At 41.4% G+C, this 24082-nt stretch overlaps 1 protein-coding gene and 2 non-coding genes across 3 annotated transcripts; all 3 read left to right on the plus strand.

Annotated features, from left to right (window-relative positions):
• Positions 1 to 1374: 1374 nt before the first annotated feature.
• Positions 1375 to 23817, plus strand: HSPA9 (heat shock protein family A (Hsp70) member 9). Its single transcript, XM_055302771.1, has 17 exons — positions 1375 to 1548; positions 2988 to 3046; positions 3289 to 3376; positions 4618 to 4799; positions 6130 to 6254; positions 6814 to 6887; positions 6970 to 7076; positions 7876 to 8038; positions 8516 to 8608; positions 12261 to 12470; positions 14265 to 14492; positions 15416 to 15520; positions 16131 to 16248; positions 16687 to 16781; positions 17118 to 17210; positions 17925 to 18065; positions 18388 to 23817. Exons 1-17 carry the CDS (start codon positions 1468 to 1470, stop codon positions 18463 to 18465), a joined length of 2040 nt encoding a protein of 679 aa, XP_055158746.1. The 5' UTR covers positions 1375 to 1467; the 3' UTR covers positions 18466 to 23817.
• On the plus strand, positions 12873 to 12947 carry LOC129495307 (small nucleolar RNA SNORD63). The gene has a single exon (XR_008661478.1). It is a non-coding gene; the product is annotated as a small nucleolar RNA SNORD63 (small nucleolar RNA).
• Positions 15024 to 15089, plus strand: LOC129495308 (small nucleolar RNA SNORD63). The gene has a single exon (XR_008661480.1). It is a non-coding gene; the product is annotated as a small nucleolar RNA SNORD63 (small nucleolar RNA).
• Positions 23818 to 24082: the final 265 nt, after the last annotated feature.

Raw genomic sequence — 24082 nt, forward strand, 5'->3', positions numbered from 1 at the left:
ATGGAGCCTGCTTCTCCCTCTGCCTGTGTCTCTGCCTCTGCCTCTCTCTCTCTCTCTCTCTCTGTGTGACTATCATAAATAAATAAAAATTTAAAAAAGGGGGGGCATCCTTCTCTTTGGAAATAGGACTTAACGGACAAGTTGCTTCACCTTTAAAATCAAGCACAATCTCACTGTCACTTTATCAGTGAATTCACGTTTTGCTTTCACTGTATTCCCACCACTTAAAATCATGTCCGACACATGGTAGACACTCCAGTACATTTTTTTCAATCAGCAAATTACATCTCTTTTAAAAACCAGGGGCACCTGGATGGCTCAGTGGTTGAGTACCTATCTGCCTTCAGTTCAGGTCCTGACCTGCGGGGGGTCCTGGGATCCAGTCCTGGATCACGCTCCCCGCAGAGCTTGCTTCTCCCTCTGCCTATGTCTCTGTGTTTCTCATGAATAAATAAAATCTTAAAAAAAAAAAAAAAAAAGAAACCAGAAGTGGTCACAGTTCAGTGGCCACTACCATCTCTTTGTAAAGTCCCCCCCCCCCCCCCAGCTCTGCCCCTGGGAACCAGCACACGGTTTGAGATGCAGGGGAGGAGCTTGGATGTCTAAGAGCCTCAAGTATTTTCTTCTCTCGAGAGTCTGCACGATAATTAGCCAAACTCAACCTAACACTCCGTAGGAACGAAAAGCGTCTTTCATAGTTCCAACCAGAGAGCCCTGCGGTTAACAGGCGCAATTCAAACCCCCGCAACAGGCCACCAGAAGACGAGCACACACCAGGCAACCAACGTTCCGAGCCAGAGATTTTCATTGGAAGAAAGGCCCAGGACTCGACCGCACCCTCCTCCAAAAACCCGAGCGAGGAGAACGAGCGGGTGACGCACTGGCTAGGGCTCCCCGGGGCTACGCGCAGGCCAGACTCACGTGCCCTGGAACGGCCAATGAGCGATGCGATTAGGCTCCATCCCGGTTTCCGCCGCTCCCTGCGCACATGCGCCTTAGGCACGCAGCAGGATGCCAGCTGCGCAGGCGCAGCATGCTCCTCTTTTCACGCAACTGACGCAAGGACACTGTAATCGGGCCGTAATTTAGTCGTGTGACCTTGAGTCTTTCCTGCCGCCGAGGCCGGGGCTGTCCAGCGTACTGCCTGTACACCTCTCTTAGCCCCCTTGCCACTCCCTGAGCCCAGGCTTGTGGTAGCCCGAACAAAAAGATACGCTTTTTCCAGCCGTCATGCCGCGATGTGTATCAGCCATGTACCCTAACTCCGGGAGTGGCTGTCAGGTAGTCTCCGGTCAGGCAGCGCGGGCGGCGTCTCAGCGGAAGAGCGGTCCTCCGGGCCTCAGCGACTAGCCCCCGCCCCCCACCCCACGTGGTTGGAGGTTTCCAGAAGCGCTACCGCCGTCGCGCTGCGCAGCTCCTGTCCGTCCGGTCGCGTGTTGCCCTCGATACTTCCACCGTCCAGCCGCCATGATAAGTGCCAGCCGAGCCGCGGCAGCTCGTCTTGTCGGCGCGGCAGCCTCCCGGGGCCCCACAGCCGCCCGCCACAAGGTAAGGAACTGTCGGGCCTTCTCCGAGGAGCTCCCGGCCTTGACCTCCCGCGGCAGGTCTCGCCCTTCAGAGACAGAATTAGCCGGCAGTGGTGGGATGTGGAAGGAGATACCCAGCCTTCAGTAACTAGTGCTACCGTTGCAGGGCCTAACTCAGGGTTCGGCTTCCATGTCTCGGGCTCTGCTGAGTCACACCCCTTACGAGCATGTAGTTTTACTTTGGGAAGCAGCGGATAGCGGACGTTCAGCGGCTGATTGTACGGTTTGGGCCGTGCGGGCGAGCGACCCGATTTTAGTCCCTCGGGAGGGACTAACGGGAGGGAACCGTTATTGTAGGTTTCGTTTACGTCTACAAGTCGAAGGGTGACTGCTACTTTTCTCTCAAATACTGTGCAAAGATCCCGTTATTATGGAAAGAAAGAAGAAAAGCATCTTAGTAAAGTGAAAGTCAAGCACAGATTTTCTTACTTTGGAACATTTGCCTGTAGTTCTAAAAGAATCTTTGGCGTAAGATTTTTTTTTTTTTTTAAGAAAAAATAAGATCGGGAAATGGCCAAGTAGTAGTTCTCGTCATTATCGTGTAAGACCGAACATATCTTTGGAGAACGGGAACTGTCTCTCTCTTCGCACTCAACCTGGGGTTAAAAAAAGAAGGGATCCTTGGGTGGCTCAGCGGTTTAGCGCCTGCCTTCGGCCCAGGGCCTGATCCTGGAGGCCCGGGATCGAGTCCCGCATCGGGCTCCCTGCATGGAGCCTGCTTCTCTCTCTCTCTCTCGTGAATAAATATTTTTTTTTTTTTTTAAAAAAGAAGGCTTGAAAGTATTCTGAAATTAGGTTTGATCCTGCTTTGAAGCCATTCATAAAATGTTTTTATAAAGTGACTCCCCGCTGTTGCCGGTCCTAGTTTCCTTGCAGTATTAGCTTGACTAGATCGGGAAATACATTTGAATGATTGAGATCTGCAGCTGGAACACGACTAGTTGGGTTTAGATAACTGTACCCTGCCGCTGATTATGAAATTGAGAAGTATCTGAATAGTATTTTGTAAGCAGTGATTTTCGAGGGAGAACAGCTCTGCCTCCTAAGGGGATATCTGGAGATAACTTGTAAAAACTTGGGGGGCCTACTGGCTTCTAACAGTAGAGGCCGAGGATGCTGTTAAACATCCTACAATGCACAGAGCAGCCCCCCACAACAAAGATTTGGTTAAGTAGTGCTAAGGTTGAGAAGCTCTGTAATAATCTTATTCGACACAATTTTATGTTTTTATTCCTCGTTATTTGGGGAATTCGTATTCAAATAAATTTGTCTCCACAAGAACTCATATATAAGATTTTCTTTTCAATATGTGGTTACCAGAATGAAAGTTAACACTTTTGTGTCTTCAGGAAAATAATGGGAAGCAGCTCAAATTTTCATGTCTTTGTTGATGTTTTTTAGGATGGATGGAATGGCCTTAGTCATGAGGCTTTTAGAATTGTTTCAAGGCGGGACTATGCGTAAGTGTAACTTACTTTCTTTGAGAAATAATAAAATACTAAACTCTAGAGTAGTGGTCTCTAAACTTGTGATTAACTCTTCCACCAAGAAAAAAGTGACATCGGTTTTAATTTGTACATTATTTAAGGCACAACTATTTCCATGGTATCAAGTAGTCTTTTTTTGTGTGTGTATTCCTGCAACCATTCTGGAGACCACTTAAGATAACAATAACCATAGTATTTTTTTAAATGTCTTACAGATCAGAAGCAATCAAGGGAGCAGTTGTCGGTATTGATTTGGGTACTACCAACTCCTGTGTGGCAGTTATGGAAGGTAAACAAGCAAAGGTGAGCATGTTTGGAAGCTCTGGATCTCAAATAGGAGTTAGTATCCAATCTAGGATTCTGTGCCTTTTGGCTTAGATAAGGGACATTCTAAAGGCTGATTCTAAATTCCTAAGTTTCTTTTGAGGCTAACCTATGTACTTAATTGCAAGATGCTGTAAAGTGCATGGATTTGACACCAGGTTTTAAGGGTGTCCTAGCATAGAGATAGGACTGTTCCCATTTAGGACCAAGTGGGATGACTTGCTCTGTGGATTATTTCTATCATCAGAATCATGCATTTTATAAGTCAGATGAACCATGGCTGAAGGTACAAGAAGAGTCTAGAAGCAAGTGAATCTCTATATAACATGTAGGCTGCATCTTAGGAGCTTTTACTGTGATAGAGGCTGTTCCTCCTGAAGGACCTCCTTGGTTTGTTCATAAAACCTTTATTCCCACTGGTTTCTTTATAAGATGCAGAGCACCTGGTATTCCTGAATTATTTGGCAATTTCTTTTTTAAATGCCTGAAACTTGTAGCAGCATGAAAAAAATTGAAGTAGATTTAATTTTCCCTACAAAAGGAAAGAGTACCTTGTTCCATTATCTTAGTGTGAAAGATCTGATTTTTATTCGTGTTTTTGTTTTTAGTTATAAAAAATAAAGAATTAAAAATACTTTTAGGGGATCCCTGGGTGGCGCAGCGGTTTGGCGCCTGCCTTTGGCCCAGGGCGCGATCCTGGAGACCCGGGATTGAATCCCATGTCGGGCTCCCGGTGCATGGAGCCTGCTTCTCCCTCTGCCTATGTCTCTGCCTCTCTCTCTTTCTCTCTCTGTGACTATCATAAATAAATAAAAATTAAAAAAAAAATAAATAAAAATAAAAGTACTTTTAGGGGCACGTGGGTAACTGTTGGTTAGGTGTCCCAAATACTGATTTCAGCTCAGGTCGTGGTGTCAGGGATGTGAAATGGAGCCCCACATCAGGCTCTGTACTCAGCTGTGTGTGCGCATGTGTATGTCTTTCTCTTAAATACATTAAATAAATAAAGTCTGTTTTTAAAAAGTAAAGAAAAATACTTAAAACCTGTACCTCAAAGAGGAGGTATTTAGGAGTTTTCACAGAGCATAAAAGCATGCCCATTAGTACTATTGGTGAGCATTTGTTTTGTGATTTGACAGCTGTTTTGTGTCTTAAAACAATAACAAAGACTAGTGGTGGTGACTGGAACCTCATTTTCTGTCTGTCTCTGGGAGTTTTAGGTGCTAGAGAATGCTGAAGGTGCAAGAACCACCCCTTCAGTGGTGGCCTTTACATCAGATGGTGAGCGACTTGTTGGCATGCCAGCCAAGAGACAGGCTGTCACCAACCCAAACAACACATTCTATGCCACCAAGCGTCTCATTGGCCGGCGATATGATGACCCTGAAGTACAGAAAGACATGTAAGTAATCGGAAAAGCATAGTTACTTCTAGAGGCTATGAGGAGAATCTTTTCACCAAGATTCTTGGAGCATCTAAGAATTTTGGAGTTTTACATACTGTCCATGCGGGCATGTCCTGCCCCTACCAAAAGGGTGTCTCCTTCAAAAACTTTTTTCCTGCCTTCAGATAATAGGGCTTCTCTATGTATTGGCATGACGTGAAGATTTGGCTAGTCATTTAGGGACCACATAAATTGATGGCATATAAGGCATAGGCCCCATCATGTGCTGTTCAGCGATGTTTTCAGCATTGTCTGTGCTGTAACATGTATCAGTACTTTGTGTCTTTTTTATGGCCAGATTACATTTACATCGTATGCATATACATTTGACCCTTAAACACACAGGGCATTGTGGGGCTGACCCTTCATGCATTTGAACACCTGTGTATAATTTTTTGACTACCCAAAAAGTTGTGATAGCCTACTGCTGAACAGAAACCTTGCTGATAACATAGGCAGTTGATACCACATTTCGAATGTTTATTGTGTATTGTTTATCATGTTTTAGTAAACTACCTTAGGATTTTAAAAAAATGTTAAGTCATAAGGAGGAGGAGATCTTTTACAGTATTGTATTTACCCAAAAGTATTCACATATAAGTGGACCAGTGCATTTAGAGCCCATGGTGTAAGGGTTAGTTGTATACTACATTTTATTTATTGGTTTGTAAGTTAATGGGCATCTGGGAGCTATTAAGAATACTGCTACAGAGGTGCCTGGCAGTCTCGGTCAAAAGAACTTGTGACTCTTGATCTCTCAGGGTTGTGGGTGTTCAAACACCATTTTGGGTATAGAGATTACTAAAAATAAACTCGAGGGATGGCTGGGGGGTGATCTTGAGTCCCAGGATCGATTCCCACATCAGGCTCCTCACATGGAGCCTGTTTCTCTGTGTCTCTGCCCCCCCCCCCCCCCATGAATAAGTAAAATCTTAAACTCGAAACCATACTGCATAAACATTTATGTAGTTTTTGTAAGGATCTCTGTTTCTCTCTGCTAGATACCTAGTAATGGACTTGCTGGGTCTATTGGTAATTCTCTAATCACTTCCAGAGCAGGGACAAATCTTGTGTTTGGCAGGAAGTAAAGAATGTTCAGGTTTCATCAGGGTGTTTCTACGTGTTAATGACTGCTTTCTAAAGGTTTTCATTAAATGGATTCTTGAAATTTTCATTTGTTGGCCATGAATCTCTTGGGATAGAGGATGGACATTCATGGTGTATGGTCACCTTGTCATGGTAGGTTGTGCGGGCACATTTTTTCAAATACAATTTTTATATCTTTCAGTAAAAATGTACCCTTTAAAATTGTCCGTGCCTCCAATGGAGATGCCTGGGTTGAAGCTCATGGAAAACTCTATTCTCCAAGTCAGATTGGAGCATTTGTGTTGATGAAGATGAAAGAGACTGCAGGTGAGAAGGTTTAGATCCCATCTGGGAAAGTTTGGAGAACTGGTTGGTTCCTCACTCAAATACCCTATGTCCCTTTGATGACTATGGTGGGTGTTGTACAGAAAACCTAGAAATGGGGAAACTATTATTGCTTACACATAACCATACATATTGAGTTTATCTTCAGAGTTTCCTAATGGTGGTTTGTCTGTCTTTTCCACTATAGAGGGGTGATATTCTGTATTGAAGGCTGAAAGACTACATAATAGTCTTTGGGCTCTGTTAGATAAAACTTCCCATTTGGAGAAACCAGTGGCTGTTTTAAGTCTTAAGAGTAGGTCATTGTAGCTGGTGAACCTTCACTATAATGTTAAAGGTGAGATCTTGGGTCTTCAACTACTATCTAATTTGAATGTTTTCCTAAAAGGTCTCTCTGTATTAGGTCACATACAAAGAAACTGATGAGTATTGTCTGTAGCTCCAAGAGGATGACAGATTGTTAGCTTGCATTAGTAATTGTATTAGCTGTTTCATCTGACAGAGTCTCATGATTGTATTTCATTTTTTAATTCTTTTCCAGAAAATTACCTTGGGCATACAGCAAAAAATGCTGTGATCACTGTTCCAGCTTATTTCAATGACTCTCAGAGACAGGTGAGTTCAGTTGGTGTTCTTATTCAGGAAGGTAATGTTACTTAGGACACAGGGTGGAAAATGCTTTTTTCTTTTCCTTTAGGCCACTAAGGATGCTGGCCAGATATCTGGACTAAATGTGCTTCGAGTAATTAATGAACCCACAGCTGCTGCGCTGGCCTATGGTCTAGATAAATCAGAAGACAAGATGTAAGTTTGTGTAGGAAACTCCACCTAGGTTTGTGAGACTCAGTCAATGGAACTATGAACCTACTGGACCTTGGTCATTTTTTTTCCTTGGTATTCATATTGGCAAGTATTTATTCAGAAGAGTGAGTGGGGGTGTCTGGCCCATTCAGTAGAATATGTGACTTTTTTTTTTTTTTTTTTAAGTTTATTTATTAGGCAGAGGGAGAAGCAGGCTCCATGCAGGGAGCCTGATGTGGGTCTCGATTCCAGGTCTTCAGGATCACGCCCTGGGCGGAAGGCAGTGCTAAACTGCTAAGCCACCAGGGCTGCCCTGAGTATGTGACTCTTAATTCAGGATGGTGAGATCAAACCTAAGTTGGGCGTGGAGACTGCATTAAAAAAAAAAAAAATGAGTACTGTCAATTTTGCTTTGAAAAAAATATTTTAAAAGCTTTTTTTTTAATTTATTTTATTTATTCATGGCGGGGGTGGGGGCGGGCAGAGACACAGGCAAAGGGAGAAGCAGGCTCCATGCAGGGAGCCTGATGCGGGACTCGATCCCAGGACTCCGGGACCATGCCCTGGGCCAAAGGCAGGCGCTAAACCGCTGACCCACCCAGGGATTCCCTTAAAAATGTATTTTAACTGTGTATTTACCAATAGCTATTAGGCCCACATTTTAACATACTTGTTACTGCCTAAGAAAACTTGGATTTCATTATTATACTTCAGGGAAACCATCAAGTTTATGTTCATTTGGTTATTAAAATTTATACCCTTGCAGCAGGTGTTAATTCCTTTCGGTCTTTTTTCTTTCTAGCATTGCTGTATATGATTTAGGTGGTGGGACTTTTGATATTTCTATTCTGGAGATTCAGAAAGGAGTGTTTGAGGTGAAGTCCACCAATGGAGATACATTCTTAGGTGGTGAAGACTTTGACCAGGCCTTGCTACGACACATTGTGAAGGAGTTCAAAAGAGAGGTTAGTTACCAGTGTAGTTAATATGTAGACATTGGGATGTTGAGAATTTCTTTATTCAGATGGATCTTTGCTTTATGTTTTGCTCTTAATAGAACATTGACTAGAATGCTGAAATAATTGCTTTTTCACTTTTATGGGTGTACTGAAACATGTGGTTGTTGTAGTTTCAGTTTGGGAATAAACAAATTAAAAAGGATATGGTACTCTGTATAATGTTCGCAAAGGAATTCTGGGAACTCCTCTTTTGAGCCAGAACCCAGTGGTTGGGAAGAAATATGATTAGTTCAGCCTTCTGACTCCAGGCACAGATAGGCTTTGTAAAATAAGATTTCTTTTCCCTACTGGTTTTTAAGGGTAGTAAATGATTCATGCTTGTTTATAAAGGTACAGTTCTGTTTTATGTTGTTATATGTTATCACTATACTTTAAATATTTATCACCTTGCTAATATTAGTATTGTGTGTTTTTATTTTGTAGACAGGGGTTGATTTAACCAAAGACAACATGGCACTTCAGAGGGTTCGGGAAGCTGCTGAGAAGGCTAAGTGTGAACTCTCCTCATCTGTGCAGGTGGGATGTGGACAAATCCTAATAGTCTTGATGTTTTTAGCCTTAGTTTATTTGAAAAGCATGTTCTAATTGGTGTAATGTCTATCTAATCTTTTTAGGCTTTTCTGGTAAAAGTATAAAAACCTTTATAAGGTAGTAAAAGGCTTTCCAGAAACAAAGTAGTATTTCTTTAAGGATGAGCTAGAATTTGTTAACCATCCAAATAAGATTCTATATACCAGAGCCAAAAAATAATTAGGTTTTGAATGACACTGAATATGTTTTATTTGCCTTAAAGATACTGATTTTTAAGATCTATACTCGTGCAAAATTAGAATCATTAGCCTAGAAATAATAGGAGCTTCTAGGAACTACTACTGTCTTCACATCCCTCTTTGTGGGAGTCTCTAATTGTCTCATGATTATTTGGATCACCAATCCAGAAAGTGGGCTATGAAACCTGGCTGAAGGCTGGGGTGTATACACTTACATACATTTCTCTGTTGGCATCTGTTGAAGGCCTGTGTTCCAGTCTGAGAGGTGAAGCTTCACTTTGCCTTAACCACTAGGAATAGAACTGTATAAAGCTTGCTGGGTCTGGGTCAGAGATGCAACAAGATGGAAGGTAGATTTGTTTCTTGGTTCTCAGGCAACAGCAGCAGGAAAGCAGAACCTGTGACTACTTTAGTTCTTAATTTGACCATGGATTATCCAGTGTGGGGAGACTTGGATTTAAAAAAGTTTTTTAGGGATCCCTGGGTGGCACAGCGGTTTAGTGCCTGCCTTTGGCCCAGGGCACGATCCTGGAGACCCGGGATCGAATCCCACGTCGGTTCCCGGTGCATGGAGCCTGCTTCTGCCTCTGCCTATGTCTCTGCCTCTCTCACTGTGTGCCTATCATAAATAAATAAAAATTTTAAAAAAAAGTTTTTTAAAGTAGCTGTGAGGAGTAACAAAGTCATATAGTCCTCTAGGATGATGGTGTTACTTTATCCCTGCTGTCACACAGAGTGGCAGAACTGCAACATGTGATGGTTAGGGTTAGAGGTGAACTATGTGATGTAGTTCATAGTTCATAGTGCTGCAGGATCGCTTAAAATTCTTCCCAGGAGTTTGACACTTTGGAAGGGAGAGGTTGGTGGTTTTTAGCATGATTCTTATTAATGGGCATTTGAATTGTTTCCTGCCATTTTGCTGTTGAAGCAAAATACGTTGAGCATTCTTGAATATTAATGTTTGTGCATGTGTGATTATAAATCTATAGAATAAAAAAAATCTATAGAATAAATTCCTAGAAGTGTTAACCTTTGTGGGGTTTACAGAGTGGTTTGGAAAGATAGATTTTTTTTTTTTTTTTTAAGATTTACTTATTTTAGAGAGGATGTGGGGGAGGAGAAGAGGGGAAGAGAGAATCTCAAGCAGACTCCCTGCTGAGCGCAGAGCCTAATGTGAGCCACAATTGTGAGATCGTGAGCTGAAATGAAGAGTTGAATGTTCAATCAATGAGCCACTCAGGCACCCCAAAGAGGTAGATACTAATTAGGACATTATATTAATAACTGTCAAGCCAAAGGTAATGCAGTAGGTTTAAGAGTGGCCCTGTAGACAGAGTGCTGGGATTAAAGTCATATTTTATCACTTCATAGCTGTGTGACCTATGATAAATTATTTAGCATTTCTGTTTTTTCTTATTTTTAAAATGAGGATAATGGTGCTGCTTTTTCTCTTAGAGTTGTAAGGATTCCTGAATTGATATGTGGTTAAGACGTATCTTAACTAGTACTGTAAAGTGTCATTAATATGGTAAAAGAGCAAAGTTAGATTTATAATTGACAGATGCTGAGAGATGAGTTGATCAGAAAAAGATAAAAAAGTGTCAAGGAAGTACAAGGCCCTGCAGTGACCTGAGAAAGGGCTAGTGTGTATGAAGAGCAGAAGGGCAGGGAAAATGGAACATCATGAGACTAGATGCTATATAGATAGGATTTAGGTCTATCCTGAGAAGAATGAGTATAAACCAGCGGGGAAAATTTTTTTTAGTAATCCCTACACCCCACATGGGACTCAAACTCCTGACCCCAAGTTCAAAAGTCATACACTCTGTCACCTAGCCAGCAAGGCACCCTGGTGAAAACTTAATTTAGGGGCAGTAATATGGTCAGATAAGAGATTATGAGTAGTGCTCTGTTAGAAGTGGAATAGAAGTTTGCCCTGGGAGGGGTCCTGTGGCACAGGCGCAGCCTTGGTGGAGGTGGTACAAGGTTGAGATGCTGTTGTGGTACATGATCAGCTGGTGGTGAGAGGAAGGACTGGGACTAGAGTGTGATAGATAGAATGTGTTGAATTTGAGAGAGGGGGGACAAAAGTTCGTGACAAACTGGTTTTAAAGAGGTGAAAGTCCTGGAGTTCAGGTTGTCATTAATGTACAGCGTATAGAACTGTCATTAATAGTGTCCATGTGAGGGTTTTTAAAATTAAGTTTTAGAATGCTGTTTGTCATTTGTACAGCCTGTATTTCAAGTGCTGAGCTATATGTGGCTAGTGGTTGCTGAATTGAACAGCACAAATTACCATTATAGAAAGTTGTATTAGTTTGCATTGTGGGGTTTTTTGATTTTTTAAGATTTTATTTATTCATAAGAGGCACAGGCAGAGGGAAAAGTAGGCTCCATTCAGGGATGTCCGATGTCGGACTTGATCCCGGGACTCCGGGGCAAGCCCTGAGCCAAAAGGCATACACTCAACCACTGAGCCACCCAGGAGTCCCAGATTGCATTGGTTTAGATCATTAAATTCTGTTTATTTGGTTTATTAACATTTTGCAAGAGAAAGAAGGAAATTGTCCATGGTGTTCTTTAATGCAGTACTCAGTACCAATGTTCTACAGAAGGTTGTGTTTTAAGTCTTGCTATTTATTAAGCATTTAAATAGCTAGGGTAGTTCACCTGATGAGAGATGGTTAAGGATTTGTTCCTCTCTCTTTCCCCCTAGCCATGGTTTGACGTGAAATTGGAGGGGAGGTAGAAAGTAATTTTGTTTGAGGGTCTACCTTGAGACAGGTTTTGGCATGTTTAGTGATGAGTTTTATTTAGTCTAAATATTCTGAATCCAGGCCTTTTTAGGATTTGGGTTTTATTAAATAATGGCTGTTACCTGGTATGGTTGTAGCAAGGTATACTGCTTACCATGAATGCGATGGTGGTAAAGTCAGTCCTTGGAGTTACCTTTAGCATTTCTGTTACAGCTTTCTTCCCATATTCCTGAAACTAAAAAGCCTTGGCGTGGGGCAGAACATTTGGTTCAAAGCATGCCTTTGACTTTATTGTGTGTGTGTACAGAGTTTTTGAAAACATGGTTACAGAAAACGGTGGTATGACTCTTAAAGTATGTTTAGTGGAACTGTTCTTTGTGTCCTGAAGGGGGATTTTCCTTGCTATCACGATCTTCATTGTTGGTAAGATTCTAGGATTTTTGCCTTTGGGAATAGAAGACCTCAAATCTTAATGACTCTTAAAGAGTTATTATTGTTTTTGGTGGCCATTCATGCAAAGTGTGTGGGTATCACTCTCCCAGTAACTTTGAAAGTCTTCCTAATGTGGGACTGTGGTCTTGGTTTATTTGAAGTAATACAGAAACGTCACCACTACACATGCTCTCTCTGCTTCCTTTGCAGACCGACATTAATTTGCCATATCTAACTATGGATGCTTCTGGACCCAAGCATTTGAATATGAAGCTGACACGGGCTCAGTTTGAAGGCATTGTCACTGATCTAATCAGGAGAACCATTGCTCCATGCCAAAAAGCCATGCAAGATGCAGAAGTCAGCAAGAGTGACATTGGAGAAGTGATTCTTGTTGGTGGCATGACTAGGATGCCCAAGGTATGGACCCATAAAATCCTTGGCATGGAAAAGCAGAGAGGGCAAGCACATGTTTTTCTAGACAAATGGTTTGTGTAGGGACATGAGTATGTGGTGTTCCTGCCACAGTGAGCTGAAAGGATGAATTTGTGCCCTCACTACAGTTCTTTTTCAGCCTTTTTTTCTTTTTCTCTTTAATTAAAAGGTGTCAGAAAAAGGATTGGGAAGGGCAGAATGTCTTTGAGGTGGAAGCATGGAGGATCCTGACCTTCATTCTTGGAGTATTTTTAGGAATGAAACAAAGTTTGAGATCAGAGATAGCTTAAAATTTTGGTAGTATCTAGCCTGTAGAGGCGATTATGGACATGAGTGTCTTTGCACTATGGTGTTTGGGGTTTCTAACTATCTCTTCAACAGAGACTTGTGCAATGATGGATTTTATTTATCAACACATCATTCTGATAAGATAGGTGTGTGGAAAACTAATGACTGAGCACAGAACCTGTTGAAGATGCAATTCTTGCATAGCTTGAATAGAATTATCTTGGGCCTTGGTAGTAATTTTTCCTTTGGGGTTTCTGGGCTTAGGAAAATATGCAAAGAGTAAACACTAAGAAAAAGAGGCTTTGACCAGGAAGATATCTTTAGGTTAACAAATTATCCCAGAAGCTATTTAAATAGCACTTTTTTCTAGCATTAGTAAAATAAGCAGGAGGGAAGAACAAACCTCATATTAGCACCAGTGTTGAATTATTGAATTAATCACTGGTGCTTTTTTTTTTTTTTAAGATTTTATTTATTTAGGGCAGCCTGGATGGCTCAGCGGTTTAAGCGCCTGCCTTCGGCCCAGGGTGTGATCCTGGAGTCCCAGGATCAAGTCTCCCGTCGGGCTCCCTGCGTGGAGCCTGCTTCGCCGTCTGCCTGTCTCTGCGCGCGCGTGTGTGTGTCTGTCTCTCTCTCTCTCTCTCTCTCTCTCTCTCTCTCTCTCAAATAAATACATTTAAAAAATATTTTTTTTATTCATGAGAGACAGAGAGAGAGAGGCAGAGACACACAGGCAGAGGGAGAAGCAGGCTCCACGCAGGGAGCCTGAGGCGGGACTCCATCCTAGGACTCCAGGATCCCGCCCCAGGCTGAAGGTGGCACTAAACCACTGAGCCACCTGGGCTGCCCCAACCACTGGTGCTTTTATTAATTTAGTTTTTAGTTGAACTGTACAAAGAGGAGTTGGAGTATATCTGAATTCTAGTGTCTTGTATCCTGTTTCTTTTTTCTTGGTGTTTAAGTAGACTCCCTGTCCAGAGTGAAGCTCAAGACCTGAGTGAGCTGAGATCAGGAGTTGGTTTTAAGATTTTATTTGAGAGAGTGAGCACATGAGCTGGGGGAAGAGCAGAAGGAGAGGGACAGTCAGACTCCATGCCAAGTGCAGAGCCCAACATGGCCGATCCCAGGACCCTGAGGTCATGACCTGAGCTGAAATCAAGAGTCCAGCATTCGGTGTACTATGCCACCGAGGCATCCCTTCACCTCTGTTTCTAATTGAATGTGTTCTGTGGGAAACCTAGTAACAAAAATTCTTCTCAAATCTTAAAAGGGCTATGAATGATAGTCAAATATTTGAGTGTTACCCGCTTGGCACATTTAGGTCATTTAAGAAAAACTAAAATATGAAATAGTAACTTGAGTGAATATTCTTGGATCTGTAGCAGCTTGTCCTGAGATTTTGCTGTGATTTTTGGGATACGTGTGCTCTTCCCTTCTTGAGTAGTTGCCACTTAGTAATGAGTGACAGGTTCTTTTTTCTTGATGGCTCAGGTTCAGCAGACTGTACAGGATCTCTTTGGCCGAGCCCCAAGCAAAGCTGTCAATCCTGATGAGGCTGTGGCCATTGGAGCTGCCATTCAGGGAGGTGTGTTAGCTGGTGATGTCACAGATGTGCTGCTCTTGGATGTCACTCCTCTGTCTCTGGGTATTGAGACTCTGGGAGGTGTTTTTACCAAACTTATCAACAGAAACACCACTATTCCAACCAAGAAAAGCCAGGTAAGAGTCACCTACTCCTACATTGTCATGGAGATACTAGGGTCTCTGAGAGATGTGATTGCACCCCCTCTTGTGGAGTTTTTCCTAGAATACTTTGCTTTCTGTATTGAGAGTCCATAATAGTTGAGTGGGTGCTAAGAATCTTGTTTTTTGGGTTTTTTTTTGTTGTTGTTGTTCCTGAAAAAGTTATTACCTGTCAACAGTGATGATTGTAGGGAGGGTATCAGTAGTCTCCTTCACCAGATTAAAATAACTTTACAGAAGGAGCTTCATCATTTGGGACTAAATTCCCTGTGCTCTTCTGTACTGTTCTGAAAGGCAGTAAAGAGAAGGAACTGGCCAAGATTAGGGGAGTGTACTTATTTTATGGGTGAGTGATGTCGGGGTTCCTTAGATACCAAGCAGGGCTAGTTGGACAATGGCTCAGTTTTTTTTTTTTTTTTTCTGTGTTAGATTAAGAACTATTTCTTGCCTTTCCCAATTTTGAAGTTTTTCTGAAAAGCTGTTAATATCTAACGGATATTGCTATTTGTTCAGTCATATATTGCCAACACATCATTCTGAAGAAAACTGTGGTGACTTCTGTGACTGAGCATAAAATAAATGACATGGTCTCTGATCTATCTCTTCAGATGAGCATGTTTGAACATTTTTATCTTTTTAGCTCCTTGAAGCCTTTTTTGTGAATGCTGCTTTGTATAGTGCATTTACTTAGTTGAAACAGTAGCTATTGTATATCCTTTGACTATGCTAATTAATCCTACTCCTGTTCCCTGCAGAGATTTAATAAGCCTTTGTTCGGAACATCCTGCGCCTTGGACTCTATAAAGTGTTGAGATGTGAATTTCTTTCTTTGGCTTGCACTTTATATAAGGGAATTAGCCTGATCAGACTGCCAATCCAGAGAATTTCTTTCTCCCTAGGTGTTTTCTACAGCTGCTGATGGTCAAACTCAAGTGGAGATTAAAGTGTGTCAGGGTGAAAGAGAGATGGCTGGAGACAACAAACTTCTTGGACAATTTACTTTGGTAGGTATGAGGAATCATGGATAGTATATTTCTCATTCCTTTTACTATACAGTTAAACTATATTTTAACCCTTAATGATAACCAAAACACTAAAACACAAGGACTTAGTCTGTTACCTTAGTTTGATGTACAGATGAATTCTGCAGCTAGATACCCAAGGCTTCAATTTTTACCTGAAAGTCTTGTTTGTTCTCTGTGTCTTAGGAACTTCATCAAGAAGATGATAAATACAAGAGCCAGGAAAATATTCATAAACAATATTAATCAGGAAAAATTCCTGATTGCTGATTTAAGATATATGCTTTTGGCCTTTGTCAGCATTGTTTATTAGTTCTTGGGACATGAAAAGTCGTGGAGACTTCATTCACTAGGTCCTTGGGTACATAAAGCCATTATGGTTACTTGCTGTGGTGAATCTTTTACTGAGCCCTGTTTATTTCAGGTAGCAATGAAACTTCTACCCTTATTAGAAATTTGTGGTTTTGTACATTTTAAGTGTTGTTTGTTCCTCCCAGGAACAAGTTACTTGTTTACCCAGAAAACTGTACAGATATGGAAAAGAACACTGGACCTCTTAGGGGGGAAACTTAATACTGTGTATTTATTTTAGATTGGAATTCCCCCAGCCCCTCGTGGAGTCCCTCAGATTGAAGTTACATTTGACATTGATGCCAATGGGATTGTACATGTTTCAGCCAAAGATAAGGGTACAGGACGTGAGCAGCAGAGTAAGTACTCTTATTTATCAGACTGTCAGAGTGAGGCGAGGGACCTTGGAGTTCCTCTGTTTGAGAACTAGACCTTCTAGGTTGTACATATCTTTACCCCCAGCCTTAGGGGAGAGGAGTCAGTCCTTTTTGCCTCTTTTCTCTTGGATTGGCAGATTCAAATTCACAAGTGTGATGTTTATTACCCCAGATAAGCAAACACTGGGCTTCTGGATTATTGAAGTTTTGGTAAGCAGGCAGGTCAGTTTGGTCTGTATTTCAGACCCTTCATTTTCTTCTTTTTATTGTAGGAGTACAAGGTTTTCCTGTCTTTTATAATACACTTCAAAATTGGCTACTCTGAAGAGAAATACTCATTTTTCTTAATACGATAGAGTAAGAAGCAGATGATTTTACTTGGAAAAATAACAGGATGCCTTTTTTTTCCCCTCACTGTAGTTGTGATTCAGTCTTCCGGTGGGTTAAGCAAAGATGATATTGAAAATATGGTTAAAAATGCAGAAAAGTATGCTGAGGAAGACCGGCGAAAGAAGGTAACTACTTTCTGCCTCTGCAGCTGGGAGGTGAAAGTGGGAGTTTGGAGATGTATCCTTGATCATCTTTGTAATCTTTCTTGAAATCTATCCTCCTTCCCTCTTTGCTGGAAGCTTTTGTGTGGAATGCTTCTCTCAGTCTTTTCGTATCAGAATTCTTATGTTCTACTATCTCAGCTAAAATCCCTTATCGACATTCTAGACTACCTCATGCCACAGTAATTTGTTTTATTCTGTAACTGTATGCATCACTTACCATGTGGTCTTGTTCAATGGGGACATTGAGCCAACTGGTTGTTTGGGAAGTCTTTATACTAAATTTCTAATTTCTCTTAGGAACGGGTTGAAGCAGTTAATATGGCTGAAGGAATCATTCATGACACAGAAACAAAAATGGAAGAATTCAAGGACCAATTGCCTGCTGAGGAAGTGAGTTCTCTTTTAAAATAGTTAATGTGAAAAAAAAAATAGTTAATGAAGTTAAGAGGTAGTGTCACCAATGTCAACGAAGTTTGTTTTTCTGTGTGGGTCTTGATAGGCATTCAGCAGTAGTTTTTGTTTCTGAGAGGCTTTATTTTTTTTCATATAAACATTCATTTGGGGCCATTTCACAAATAAATGGAGGGGCACTGGGGTGGCTTAGTTGGGTAAGTGTCTGCATTCAGCTCAAGTCATGATCCCAGGGTCCTGGAATTGAGCTCCACATCAGGATCCCTGCTCAGCGGGGAGTCTGCTTCTCCCTATGCTCCTCCCCCCTGTTCATGCATGGACGTGGGCACATACGTGCATGCTTGCTCTCACTCCCAAATCTTTTTTTAAAAATAAGAAAATGTAGATAGAATTCTAAGGACAAGTTGTCAGTGATAGGAATTTTTTGTTGTTGTTGTTTTGTTTTGTTTTTTAGATTTTATTTATTCATGAAAGACACAGAGCATGAGAGAGAGAGAGGCAGAGGGAAAAGCAGCTCCATGCAGGGAGCCAGACATGGGACTCCATCCCGGGTCTCCAGGATCACAACCTGGGCTGAAGGCGGCGCTAAACTGCTGAAGCACCTGGGCTGCCCTAGGAATTTGTTTTTTAATGTTTGAGTATTACTGCTACATAAAATGGGATAATAAACCCAGAATTTTTTTTTTTTTTAAGTGCAACAAGCTGAAAGAAGAGATTTCCAAAATGAGGGAACTTCTGGCTCGAAAAGACAGTGAAACAGCAGAAAACATAAGGCAGGCAGCATCTTCCCTTCAGCAGGCATCACTGAAGCTCTTTGAAATGGCATACAAAAAGGTATGTGGACTGAAGGCCATTTTGCACAATGAATTTGCCCCTAACTTGATCTTAATAGAACCGCTGTTGATTATTATCATTGATGGCACTGTACATGGCCATTTATGAAACAGTATTAGAGTCGGAAATACTTTTCCTGCCTTCTTGACTCTGCGTTGGAAGGGAGGGTAATAGCAGCCAAAGGGAAGGACACAGAAGCCAACAGTAGTGTACAAGGAGGAAGAGAGTGGAAGAGGCAGGATATGCCTCCATTTTTTTAGTTTATCAAAGTGCAAACTGTCAGCCTTAACATTAAATGAGTTGCTCTCAAATATTTTAACAGATGGCATCTGAGCGAGAAGGCTCTGGAAGTTCTGGCACTGGGGAACAAAAGGAAGATCAAAAGGAGGAAAAACAGTAATGCCAAACTTTGGAGTCGAAATATGATGCTTGGGAGTGAAGGGACTTCTGAGCAGAAATGGGCAAACTTCAATCTTTTACTGTGTTTTTGCAGTATTCTATATATAATTTCCTTAATATGTAAATTTAGCGACCATAAGCTAATGATCATTTAATGAGAATTTCAACCGTACAAAATTCAGAGTACTCTGTAGTCATTTATCACCTGCATGTAAAGGGAGGGGAAGATTTGTTGATCATTATAAAAACAATGTTTTGTGCTTTAGTAGCTGTATTTTCAAGAGGTTGAAACCATCTCTAAGAATGATGAAGGTAGTCGGCCACACACCTGGAATGAGACCATATGGGGATGAGAGATCTTCTAGTGAATTAAGAACTACTACACCAGCCTATGTGTACATGGGATTCTTCATGAAACTGAGGCCTTACAAGGCAAGCCAGCAGAGCCATGTTGGAGGGTAGGGCAGGAGTAGCTAGATCAACAGAAAAATAGCTGTTACGTACAGCTTTGTATTTTTAAAGGTAATAGGGCTCCCTAACTTTCCTAAGACATATTTTTCTAGCTGCCTTCTGGCCTGTCTGGCTTCCTTGTTGATGGCTTTTTTTGATCATTCTGGGTTTTTTTTTTTTTTTTTTTTTTTTAAATAAATCTGAAAAAGTATCTTGATCTCTTGTTTGTGAGAAGTGAGGCTCTGAGATTTAGCTTCAGGAATAGGACATGAATACTTCCCCAAATTCTCTGACCTAAAGCCATTCGAGTGGAATACAGGATTTTCTAACATCAGCTGAAAATACAAACTCAGGATTTGGAAGGGCTGGTTGATGAAATAATATGCATTAATTACCAAGAACAAGTCCATCAGGAACTGATGCTTCCAACATTTCTGTTTAATCTTGAGTGAGTTGCCTTGTCCCATATCCTGTCCTGTAGTTGCAATTACATGCGGACACCTTCAGAAGAAGGGTGAATATCTTTCCTATTTATTTAAATGTGAAGAATTCTTTCCAAAAGTTTTCCAGCAGATCCCCCCCCCTTCTTTTCATGGATTACTGCCATATACTGTGCTCAAAGGAATCTACTGTTCAAGAACATGGGCTTAGATCCTGTTAGATGTAATGCCTCCTTTTATTTTGTGATATCTAGAAATGAAATTGCTGTACAATTAAGTCAGTATAGTGCTTTAATGTGAAGATTGTTTACACAGTAATTACATTCCTGGAAATTTTAAGTGTTCCTTAACACCCATGTAAACACTTGTGGAGATTCCTATGAAAAATAAATCCTAGGCTCAAATTTTCAGCTACATGAATACTTGGGAACCTTGTGGGATGTACAGTAACTCTTTGTAAAAGATTATTTTTTGACATATTGTAACATCTTTGGTCAGCCTTGCTCCACTGAATGCCTCTAGAGTATCCTAATCATTGTGATAATAAGCACCCCTGCCTCCAAGGACTTCTAAAGCACCCCAGTTATAAACCAGTGGCTTTTTATTACAGATTCATCCTTGCTATCAGGTAAAACCGCTGCTTGGAAAGGTACTCAGATAACATCTCAAGCTACCCCATGTGTAGTGAACACATGGGACAGTATTTCAGTTACCTACCAGTAAAAATGATAGTGGTGCAGACAACCTTGAAAGACAAAGTTTTTTTATTTTTCATGTCCATTGTCCCTTCGTAGTGACAACTGCTTGGGCACCAAGGACTTCTTTACCTTGCTAAGAGGTCTTTCCAGTTAGAGTAAATAAGCTGCTTATAGATGCCTAAACAAAGTCGTCAAATCTTAGTCATTGCCCAAGTACACCCAGAACCGTCCTCCTACCACTGAGTGTAATTTACTGGTTAGTAGTTTTCCCCATTTAAAATCACACCCTTGGGGCAGCCTGGGTGGCTCAGTTTAGCAGCGCCTTGGCCCATGGCATGATCCTGGAGACCCGGGATCTGGGCCCATGTCAGGCTCCCTGCATGGAGCCTGCTTCTGCCTCTCTGTCTCTCATGAATACTTTTAAAAAAATAAAATCACACCCTTGCCACTGGTGATTTCCCACTGTAGTCCTCAATCAAAAATAATACGTGGCATTTCAGGGTGCCTGGGTGTCACTTAAGGCTCAGGTCATGATTTCAGGGTTGTAGGATCAAACCCTAAGCCCAGTAGGCTCTGCTCAGTGGGAAGTCTGCATGAGATCCCCTACCTCTGCCTACCATCTCCCCTTACACATGCACACCCTGTCAAATCTTTTAAAAACCATGTGGCATCTGTCCTTTTAGGTAATAATAGTTTCTTTACTTTTTTAAGACACTGATTTTTGAGGAGTATAGGCCATTTCATTTATAGAATGGCCCTTTGTATTCACCTGATGATTTCCTTGAGTTCGGAGTCCTGTACGTAGTATTGGTAGAAATACCACATAGGTGTTAGGTGTATCGATATATTCATTACCAGGGAGGATAAAATGCTATGCTCCACACCTGTTCATTATGAAACTACTTTTAATAAGTTTTTATGGTGGCTTGATTTTCAGTATAACATTTACACTAGAGATTCCATAGCAAGAATGAACAGTAAGAATAAAAGTGAATTCTTATAGATGGTACATGAGATAGAAGTGAAGGGACGAGCCAGATTTTGGAAACTCAGATACCACTGTGACTGCTTTGTAAGAGCTATGTCTCCTCTCTAGTATCAGAACAACGAAACAGGTGAAAGCTTTAGATAGAGTAACTATAGGGTGACCTACATTAATCTGTACAGCATGGAGGTAATTTAGCAATTACAGAACCACTGAAACAGCCATTTCCATAGGTTAAAAAACACTGAATATCAACAATTTGATATGGCTAAGCCTAATACAATGTACCATCCTCAAACCCATTTCTGCTGCAGCACAGTCAGGAAGCGGAAATTTGGGGGAAGGGTGGAGAGAGTCTTAAGCAGGCTCAAACACAGAACCCAATGCTGGCCTTGAGCTCATGACCCTGGGATCTTAGCTGAAATCAAGAGTTGGACGCTTGACTGATGGCCACCCAGGTGCTCCAAGAAGCAGAAATCTTGACCCTAAAGAGAACTGCAGCTGAATCAGCCTTTAATAATTATGAGCTTCAAGTATGAGATCAGGCAACAGGAAAGGAACATTGCTACCTAGGACAAGTGGGCTGGCTCAGTGGCAAAGCATACAACCATGATCTAGGGGTCATGAGTTTGAGCCCCACACTGGGTGTGAAGCCTAGTTAAAAATGAGAAAAAGTTCAACCTAAATTAGAGGTTCTTTTTTTTTTTAAATCACAGGTTCCTAAACAGGTTCGTTCTTGTACTCCTGACCCAACAGGTGGAGGTTTGAAGTAATAGGGGAACAGGGAGTCCACATGAGTGACTTCTGGGGGTCCATAAAACACTAATTCTAGAATTCAATATATTTCTGAAGAAATGGTCTGTTGCTTTTACTGATTTATTGGAACCTGACCCAAAATGGGCTAAGACTATTGCTTTCCTCAATGGGAACTCATTCTACCTTTACTGGTCTAGCTTAAATTCAAGACCTACTCCTCTGGTCCATGTCCCCCTTGCATTTGCCAGTTCATTAATTTTGCTTTTGTATTTCTTAAGCATCCTTATCCATCTTCATTAAGCCTTAACCACACTGGCTGCATACTCATAATTTTACTCTAATATTTCTAAAAGGATTATTCTAAAAAAAAATCATCACATAAAAAAACGTGAGCAACTCTTTAATAGCAACCAAATGTCCAAATTTACCCATTTCACAACTTTAAGAGCTTATTTTAAGTAATTTCTACACCCAATGTGGGGCTCAAACACTGAGATCAAGATTCACATGCTGTACCTACTAAACCAGCTGGACGCCTGGTTCACAACTTTTTGAAATGTTAAACCAGAAACCAAATAAAGGCTACATCCTATATTGGTTGATAGGTTCCTGAAGACTTTCAGACTATACATTTTCTTGCTTCCTTTCCCCCTGCAACTTTGCTATTTATAAAGATTTAGTTTTAGAATAATATTCTAAAGAGGGAGGGAGTACTCCATAATATTCTAGAGACGGAGAGCATCTCAAGCAGCCTCCCCATTGAGCAAAGAGCCAGACACGGGGCTCAATCTCATGACCCGCAATTTATTTAAGAAACTGGCCCACCTGTCCTATAATATCCCACATAGTACATTTTACTGATTGCATCCCTGTGATGACATTTAACATGTTCTTCCATCCCCAACTGTGAACTGATTCAAGCTTCCTGACAAGAATAGGTGCTGCATATTTCCATCAGAGGGTACATAATTCTGGTTGGTTCTTAACGTGATGTTAGCCACTGATGACTATTAACTTAGATCTCTAATTTCATTAAAAGTAATGTAGCCTGGAGCACAAGAGTGTCTCAGTTGTTTAAGTGTCTGACTCTTCGTTTTGCCTCAGGTTATGATCTTGATCTCTCCCTTTCCCTCTCTCCCAGCTCTCGTGGGCGTGCTCTCTTTCTAAATAAAATCTTAAAAAGTAGGACTATCCTATCTTCACTTATTAGTTGGGATACGTCTGTAGTGAGAAACTTGCCCTCATAAGAAGTACTTAGTTATCCTGAGGTACAGTTCATACAGGATTCTTTATGTACTGGTTTTAAGAATGAGTTGGTTTTGTATTATTCAAAGGTGAGACCAATGAGGTTTCTTAGGTGTCAGTGTGAGCTCACAGATTTTATGTGTTTCAATTCACTGTAGTTCATAATGATGCTGAAATTGTTCTATTTTTGGCCTGTGGAAGCTCTTCATGTTGACTCTTCTTTTGATAGGACCTCAGTAGTCAAGAACAAGTCTCTTCAGTAAATGATGTTGGGAGGGCAGCCCCGGTGGCGCAGCGGTTTAGCACCGCCTGCAACCCGGGGTGTGATCCTGGAGTCCCGAAATCGAGTCCCACGTCAGGCTCCCTGCATGGAGCCTGCTTCTCCCTGTGTCTCTGCCTCTCTCTCTCTCTCTGAATAAATCTTAAAAAAAAAAAAATGGTGTTGGGAAAATTGGATAGCCACATGCAAAAGAATGAAGAAACTGGGCAGCCCGGGTGGCTCAGCGGTTTAGCGCATCCTTCAGCCCAGGGCGTGATCCTGGAGCCCCAGGATCGAGTCCCACGTTGGGCTCCCTGCATTGAGCCTGCTTCTCCCTCTGCCTGGGTCTCTGCCTCTCTCTCTCCTCTCTGTGTATTCTCATGAATACGTAAATAAAATATTTAAGACAAAAAAATAAAACTGTACCACTATCTTACACCATACACAAAATGGATTAAAAACTTCTAAGAGCTGAAACCATAAGACTCCCAAAAGAAAATAAAGGCCTTAAGCTCCTTGACATCTGTCTTGGTGATTTTTGGATTTGACAACAAAAATACAACAGGAAAAAAGACTTACTATGGTGATCATCTTCACAATACATATATTCAATCTTTATATTGTACATCTTAAAATAATACGTTTTATGTCAATTATATGTCAATAAAGTCTATTAAGATGTTACAAGTAGTTACATAGAAGGAAATAAAAAGGGGGGGCAGCCCGGGTGGCTCAGTGGTTTAGCGCCACCTTCAGCCCAGGGCCTGATCCTGGAGACCCGGGAT

This window comes from Nyctereutes procyonoides, unplaced genomic scaffold (assembly GCF_905146905.1).
Source record: "Nyctereutes procyonoides isolate TBG_1078 unplaced genomic scaffold, NYPRO_anot_genome, whole genome shotgun sequence".
Taxonomy (NCBI): Eukaryota; Metazoa; Chordata; class Mammalia; order Carnivora; family Canidae; genus Nyctereutes; species Nyctereutes procyonoides.

Coding starts and splice junctions, on each gene's coding strand:
- HSPA9 (XM_055302771.1), top strand. CDS start 1,468: ATGATAAGTGCCAGCCGAGCCGCGGCAGCTCGTCTTGTCGGCGCGGCA. Junction 1,549..2,987: donor CCACAGCCGCCCGCCACAAG/GTAAGGAACTGT, acceptor GATGTTTTTTAG/GATGGATGGAATGGCCTTAG. Junction 16,249..16,686: donor TACAGGACGTGAGCAGCAGA/GTAAGTACTCTT, acceptor CCCTCACTGTAG/TTGTGATTCAGTCTTCCGGT.